This window comes from Varanus komodoensis, unplaced genomic scaffold, assembly GCF_004798865.1.
Source record: "Varanus komodoensis strain SLA01 unplaced genomic scaffold, ASM479886v1 scaffold11, whole genome shotgun sequence".
Classification (NCBI taxonomy): domain Eukaryota; kingdom Metazoa; phylum Chordata; class Lepidosauria; order Squamata; family Varanidae; genus Varanus; species Varanus komodoensis.
The window spans coordinates 30,589,875-30,598,258 of record NW_025335317.1 but is presented as its reverse complement, the minus strand read 5'-3'; the positions used below and the strand labels follow the sequence as shown (position 1 = coordinate 30,598,258).

Here is an 8,384-nt window from a genome sequence, read left to right as displayed (position 1 = left end):
GGAGGAAGCAAAGAAACTAAATGCCAGAGGGTAGCCAGGAAAGACAATGAAATTTACTGGGATCAGAAAATGCACAGCTAGAAAGAGGACTGAAAGAAGGGTTATATCAGGAACACATATGCACAAGTTAAACAAATTTGAATAGCTTTTAGTACATGCAAAGCAATCATAAAAAACAAAGAAGGGAAAGAACTGTCTAATCAACAAAACATCAAGAACAAATGGCAAGAATACACTGAAGATCTATACACCAAAAGCAGTGGGATTGAACTGCATCAGGATAATGCGATAAATGAAACCAGCATAGAAATAGAACCAGCAATTCTTGAGGAAGAAGTTGCATGGGCAATAAGTAAGCTACAAAACAGCAAAGCACCAGGCATTGACAACATCCCTGCAGTGCTGCAGCATGAACCAATCAGAACCATTACAGCCTTGTGCCATAAAATCTGGGAAACCAACACATGGTTAGGGAATTGAAAGCACTCAATCTTCATTCACATTCCAAAAAAAGATGACTCAAAGGACTGTTCTAACTACTGCACAATTGTCCTCATACCTCATGCTAGCAAAATTCTCCTTAAAACTCTACAACTGGCATCTATCATAGAAAGGAAACTACCTGAAGTCCAAACAGGCTTCCGAAGAGGCCAGGACACTTGAAACCATATGGCAAATTTGTCCTGGATTATGGAGAAATCTCAAGAATATCAAAAGAACATTTACCTGTGCTGTTTTGTCTACATGAAAGCCCTTGACTGCATTGATCATGACAAGGGGGCTTGGAGCTCCCTCCCCCCACGAACATCCGCCGCGCTCTGTGGCTCGGACCACCTGCCGCGCTGCGCCGCGCTGTCGCCGTCGCTGCAGCCACCGCCGGACTGGGGCGCACCGCCAAGCCGGGGGCCAGCTGACGCCGCTCCCGCGGCCATCTCTGGGCCACCCAGGCACGGAGGACGCCAGGGCCATGCCAGGCCCGCCGCTGACAGAGCGGAGGAGGGCGCCGCCATCTTGCCACCGGACGGGTTTCTGCGCCCCTCCCTGCTCACCCCCCACCGGTGCCGGTGAGAGCGATGCCGGATTGGGGCGGGGCGCGCAGGTGGGCACCAGCTTAACCCGCCGGACGTGGCCTGGGGCTGGGCGGGCTTGGAGCTCCCTCCCCCCCGAACATCTGCCATGCTCCGCGGCTCAGACCACCTGCTGCGCCACGCTGTCGCTGTCGCTGCCACCAGACTGGGGCACACCGCCAAGCCGGGGGCCAGCTGACACCGCTCCCACGGCCATCGCTGGGCCACCCGGGCACGGAGGACACCAGGGCCATGCCAGGCCCGCCGCCGATGGCACAGAGGAGGGCACCGCCATCTTGCTGCTGGACAGGTTTCCGCGCACCTCCCTGCTCCCCCCTGCCGGTGCCAGTAAGAACGACGCCGGATTGGGGCGGGGTGTGCGGGCGGGCGCCGGCTTAACTCGCCAGACACGGCCTGGGGCCAGTGGCCTCTGGCCGGCGGCCGAAGGGCGACAGCCAAAGGGCGGTGCTGCCATTTGTGGCCATTTGTGGCCGTGCGAGACTGGGCTGGTGGGGGACTAGGTTGGTTGGGGGAAGTTTAATTTTGTATTGGGGGGAAATGGGGAGTTTTTGATTGTTTTTATAATTTTATTGTATTTTAATTTGTTTTTATGGAGTCGTCCCTGGCCATGTCGACATCTGTGTTTCTTGGGGAGCGCGTGGGCACTGCCATTGGGGTGGTCATGGGCAATGGACGTTACAGCGGTGGGGGCTTAACGTGTCCATGTAGAAGAAGGAGGGACAGATGGCTGACACCTGCTCCTCCTTCTGGTTTTGCCCCCAGCCAGAGGGTTCCAGGTAGTCTTGTCAACCGCCCCTCGGGCCTGACGGTGCTGCTGCTCAATGCCAGGTTGGTCCACAATAATTCTTCCCTCATCCATGACTTGATTGTGGATGAGGGGGCCGACCTGGCTTGCAAAACGGAGACCTGGGCGGGAGGGGAGGGATGTCGCCCTCTCTCAAATGTGCCTGCCCGGGTATCTGGTTCAGCACCGTTCATGCCCGGAGGGGAGGGGGGTCGCTTTGGTTTACCGAGCCTCCATCTCCCTCACGGGACTTCCAGTCCCTTCAAGTGCCTCTACTTGGTATTGGGCGACTGAGACAGACTGGGGATTCTGTTGGTGTACCGTGCACCCTTATGCCCAACAGTCTCCCTGCCTGAGCTGACGGAGATCGTCTCGGACCTGGTGTTGAGGACCCCCAGGATGTTGGTCCTGGGGGACTTCAATCTCCATGCTGAGACTGGTCTGACCAGGGCAGCTCAGGACTTCATGGCCTCCAAGATGGCCATGGGGCTGTCTCAATATGTCACCGGCCCGACCCATGAGCGTGGACACACTCTGGACCTGGTTTTCTTGACGGGGCAGGAAGAGGGTGGTCTGAGGGTAAGAAATTTATGTCTGGCACCCCTGTCATGGTCAGATCACTTCCTGGTGAGGTTTGTGCTCGAGAGCAGTCTCTCCCTCTGTAAGGGTGCGGACCTGATTGTGCAGGTCCACCCCCGGAGCCGGATGGATCCAGATGGATTCCTGAAGGCCCTGGGGGAGTTTCCGGCTGACAAGACTGGTGCTCCTGTCGAGGCTCTGGTCGAACTGTGGAACTGGGAGATGACCAGGGCTGTTGACACGATCGCTCCTAAGCATCCTCTCCCGCTGGGCAGAGCCCACTCTTCCCCCTGGTATACACCTGAATTGCGGGCGATGAAGCAGGCTGGGAGACGGCTAGAGCGTAGGTGGAGGAGATCACGGGATGAATCTGACTGAACACACTTGAGAGCCCATTATCGGGCCTATGCTGTGGCGGTGAGGGCAGTGAAAAACAAATTCTTTTCCGTTTCCATTGCCTCCTCAAAATGCCGTCCGGCGAGTGGTGCAAGGCCTGGTTCATCCAGGTCCCAAGAAAGATCTGGTTCCACCCTCGAAGGCCCACTGTGATGACTTTGCCAAGCATTTCAGGGAGAAAATCACTCAGATTCGTCACGAGCTAGACTCTTCTAGAGACTCAGAGGTTTCTGGGGAGATACCAATGCCACTGTCTGGTACAAAATTAATGGATGAATTTCAGTTATTGTGGCCTGATGATGTGGACAAGGTGCTTGGACGAGTAAGTCCCACCACTTGCCTACTGGACCCTTGCCCGTCTTGGTTAATAAATAACTCCAAGCACAGGATTGGGATCTGTATCTTGGAAGTGGTTAACGCTTCTCTGAGGGAGGGTCGGGTGCCTGCCCCTTTAAAGGAGGCGGTAGTCCGACCGGTCCTAAAGAAAGCGTCACTGGATCCAGAGATGGCCACTAATTATAGACCAGTGGCCAACATCCCGTTTCTGGGCAAGATGTTGGAGCGGGTGGTGGCGGGACAACTCCAAGCACTCTTGGATGAAACTGATTCTCTGGACCCATTTCAGTCCGGCTTCAGACCCAGGTATGGTACTGAATCTGCCTTGGTCGCCCTGTACGATGACCTGTGCGGGGAGAAGGACAGGAGGAGTGCATCCCTGTTGGTTCTTCTGGACCTCTCAGCAGCTTTCGATACCATCGACCATGGTATCCTTCTGGATAGGCTAGCGGGATTGGGGGTCAGAGGCACTGCTTTGCAGTGGTTCCGCTCCTATCTCAATGACCGATTCCAGAAGGTGGTGCTGGGGGACTATGGCTCTGCGCCATGGCAGCTATGCCATGGAGTAGCGCAGGGGCCCATTTTGTCCCCTTTGCTGTTTAACATCTACATGAAACCGCTGGGAGAGGTCATCAGGAGGTGTGGGCTGCGGAATCATCAGTATGCTGATGATACCCAGCTCTACCTCTCATTTTCCACCAATCCGGGTGAGGCAGTGGCTGTGCTTAACCGGTGCCTGGCCGAGGTAATGGGCTGGATGAGGGCCAATAAACTGAAGCTCAATCCAGACAAGACGGAGGTCCTGTTGGTTGGCGGATCGGGCTTCGGTGAGGGTGAATTGAACCTAGTCCTGAATGGGGTTGCACTCCCTCTTAGGGACAAGGTTCGCAGCTTGGGAGTGTTCCTTGACCCAGAGCTTTCATTGGAAGCTCAGGTGACAGCAGTGGTGAGGCGCGCTTTCCTTCAGCTTCGGCTGATCCATCAGCTGCACCCCTACCTGGAGTATGACTGTCTGGCGACAGTGACACACGCGTTGGTGACTTCCCGCCTTGACTTCTGTAACATGCTCTAAGTGAGGCTACCCTTGAAGACGGTCCGGATACTTCAATTGGTTCAAAATAGAGCTGCCAGGCTGCTGACAGGGACTGGGCGTTATGTTCACATGACTCCAGTCCTCTGTCAGCTTCACTGGCTTCCCATTGAAGTCCGGGCCCAATTCAAGGTGTTGGTGATGACCTATAAAGCCCTAAATGGCTTGGGTCCTGGTTACCTGAAGGAGCGCTTACGCCCATATATGCCCACCCACCCCCTTGAGATCTGTGGGAGAGGCCCTTCTCCAGGAACCCTCCATGAAGGAAATTAGGAGGGTAAGTACTCGGAGGAGGGCTTTCTCTGTGGTGGCGCCCAATCTATGGAATGCGCTCCCCAGAGAGGTCCACCTGGCGCCGTCGTTATTTGTTTTTCAGTGCCAGGCGAAAACCTTTTTATTCAAATGTCATTTTAACTGTTAATACTATTTATTTATTTTATTCTTTGGCCAGGGCAACTTATTTTACATTGATAACTTGTTTTATATTTTTATTGTATAACATTTTAATTGATATATTTGTGAGCCACCCCAAGGCTTCAGCGAATGGGGCAGCATAGAAATTTTCTAAATAAATAAATAAAGTTGTGGAAAGCACTATAAGTCCTGTGCGTACCAACACATCTGGTCAGGTTGCTGCAGTCACTATATACAAACCAGCAAGCAACTTGTAAGAACACCATATGGGGACATGGATTGGTTCAGGGTTGAGAAGGAGTCCGATAAGGATATATTCTCTCCCCTTTTCTGTTCAACTTGTTGCTGAAGCAATCATGAGAAAGATGGATCTTCAAGAATCAAAAGTCGGGATAAAGATTGGAGGGAGAACCATCAACAACCTCCAGTATGCTGATGACAGGACCTTCCTCTCAGAAACCCAGGAAGGTCTAATGCAATTGATGCAAAGAATCAAAGAAGAGAGTGAGAAGTTCAGCCTCCTCCTGAACATCCAAAAGATGAAGATCTTGACAAATGCACAGAATGAAGTAATCAAGATAGCAGTTGATAATGTGGAAATTGAATGTGGAGGAAATGTGGAGGAAAAATTCACTTTCCTGGGATCACTGATTACTCACAGTGGTGAATGCAGTCCAGAAATAAAGCAACAAATTTTACTAGGTCGTAAGGCAACAACAAGCATGAACTGAATGTGGAAAAACAAGAACATCAGCTGAACAAGTGAGTGCAGATTGGTCCAAGTGGTCATTTTTCCTATTGCAACCTATGGTTATGAAAGTTGGACAATGAAAATGCTAGACAAGAGAGAAATTGACTCATTTGAACTGTGGTGTTGACATAGGCTCCTGTGCGGGAGACACAAACAAGTGGGAGACACAAACAAGGAGGTGCTGGAGCAGATGCGTCCCTGGTCAGCAAGATAACAAAGCTGAGACTCATGCATTTTGGCCACGTTATGAGATCAAGCGCATTAGAAAAAGATATAATGCTTGGACTGCTCAGCAGCAAGAGAAAAGCAAGTTGCCAAAGAGCAAGGTGGCTAGACTCCATCTAAGAGGATGTGGCCAGAGGGTAGTTCAGCTGAAAGAGGTGGCACAGGATTGGAAAGATTGGTGAGATTTGGCCCATAGGATCACTTATAGTCAGACTGAAGAGCTGAACAACAACATATATAACAATGTATCCCTTTTCTGTTTAGGTGAAGTGTGACACAGCAAATGAAATGTCCACAGAATCATCTAATGTAGCATAAATTCCTGTTCTCTCCATTCAGAGTTACTGTTCTTATGGCCAAAGGGCTGCAAGCATTTCACCTTTCTAGTGCACAGATAAGTACAGTAGTAACAGGAAGCTATTCTATGTTCTAGTACTATTATGCATCATTGGTTGCAATGTTCAGACGTCCTCCTAACTTCATGAAATTACAGTGATGGCATACCCCAAACAGTCTTTGTCCCAATTTAAATTCTCTACCTTAAAGGCCACCAGCTAATATGACACATCACACAGTTAGTTAAATTAACTCCCAAAACTCTTCTTGCATTTTTTCTTCTGCAGAAATGGAAATGACTAGGCCATTTCTTGACTGCGGGAAGGGTTCTAGCTCTTTCCTGCCTGGCGCCAAGTTGATCATAGAATTGTAGAATAGTAGAGTTGGAAAGAGCCATGAAGGGCATTAGGTCCAACACCCTGTTGGTGCAGGACACCAATTTATACCATCCCACTCAGATGACTGTCCAATTTCACCTTGAAGGTCTCTAGGGTGAGAGAGTCCATGACCTTTCTAGGCAACTGGTTCCACTGTCATATAGTTCTGACAGTGAGGAAACTTTTCTTTTTTTAAAAAAAAATGTTATTGTTTTTCTACAAATAAAACAAACCATCATTTAAAAGACATCGGACTTACTGGATTATTATCTTATTCTCTACAATTACTATATATTTCAGCCCCAAGTGTAATCCCACTTCTCTAGCCATTGATAAAAGAAGTCCCAAGTTTGGTAATAGTATGTTTCTTCTTTCCCCTTGAGAGACAAAGTCAATCTTGTACAATCCAATATCTTGTTTAATATCGATTCTTCCGTTGGTATTTCCTCATTCCTCCAGTGTTGTGCAAATACAATCCTCGGCGCTGTGATTAAATGTAAAGTCAAAGATATACTTTGTTTGTCAAAATCATCAGGTAAAGTGCCTAACAGAAATAATTCAGGCTTAAAGATTACATGCCTTTGTCCCAAGCCAACTATGTATTTTAACCCAGTATTTTTTTGCTTTATCACAAGTCCACCACATATGATCAAAAGTACCAGGTTTTTTATTACATTTCCAACACCTATTTGACATATTTGAAAACATTTTTGCTAATCTATTTGGTGATTGTTGTTGTTGTTAGTCACAAAGTCGTTTCCGACCCATCGCGACACCATGGGCAACATTCCTCCAGGCCTTCCTGTCCTCCACCATCCCCCGGAGTCCACTTAAGCTCACGCCAACTGCTTCAGTGATTCCATCTAGCTACCTCATCCTCTGCCATCCCCTTCTTCTTTTGCCATCTATTGTTCCCAGAATTAGGCTCTTCTCCAGGGAGTTCTTCCTTCTCATTAGATGACCAAGTATTTGAGTTTCATCTTCAGGATCTGGCCTTCTAAAGAGCAGTCAGGGTTGATCACCTCTAGGACTGACCGGTTTGATTGCCTTGTGGTCCAAGGGACTTGCAAGAGTCTTCTCCAGCACCACAATTCAAAGGCCTCAATCCTTAGGCGCTCAGCCTTCCTTATGGTCCAGCTTTCACAGCCATACATTGCAACTGGGAAAAACATAGCCTTGACTATACACACTTTTGTTGGCAGGATGATGTCTCTGCTTTTTAGTATGCTGTCTAGATTTGCCATAGCTTTCCTCCCCAAGAGCAAGCATCTTTTAATTTCTTGGCTGCAGTCCCCGTCTGCGGTGATCTTGGAGCCCAGGAAAATAAAATCTGTCACTACCTCCATTTCTTCCCCATCTATTTGCCAGGAAGTGAGAGGACCAGATGCCATGATCTTAGTTTTCTTAATGTTGAGTTTCAAGCCAACTTTTGCACTCTCCTCCTTCACCTGCATCAAGAGGCTCTTCAGTTCCTCCTCACTTTCTGCCATGAGAGTGGTATCATCTGCATATCTGAAGTTGTTACTTCTCCCAGCAATCTTAATTCCAACTGGTGACTCATCTAGCTCCGCCTTTCTCATGATGTGCTCTGCATATAAGTTAAATAGGCAGGGCAACAGTATACAGCCTTGCCAAACTCCTTTCTCAATTTTGAACCAATCAGTGGTTCCATGTCAAGTTATCACTGTTGGTTCTTGACTCACATATAGGTTTCTCAAGAGACAAATAAGACGGTCTGGGACTCCCATCTCTTTAAGAACTTGCCACAATTTGTTGTGATCCACACAATCCAGGTCTTTAGCATAGTCAACGAAGCAGAAGTAGATGTTTTTCTGGAACTCCCTAGCTTTCTCCATGATCCAGCATATGTTGGCAATTTGATCTCTAGTTCTTCTCCCTCTTTGAAATCCTGCCTGTACTTCTGGTAGTTCTCGGGCCACATACTGCTGGAGCCTAGCTTGTAGGATTTTGAGCATAACTTTGCTAGCATGTGAAATGAGTGCAATGG

General features: G+C 48.9%; 1 protein-coding gene across 1 annotated transcript; it reads right to left on the bottom strand.

Moving 5' to 3' along the window:
• Window positions 1–1,188: 1,188 nt before the first annotated feature.
• On the bottom strand, window positions 1,189–7,965 carry LOC123018233 (the record flags this gene model as incomplete). Its single annotated transcript, XM_044420093.1, has 2 exons — window positions 1,189–1,584; window positions 7,498–7,965. Coding segments are annotated over 2 exons (864 nt in total), but the record flags the coding sequence as incomplete, so codon positions are not given.
• Window positions 7,966–8,384: the final 419 nt, after the last annotated feature.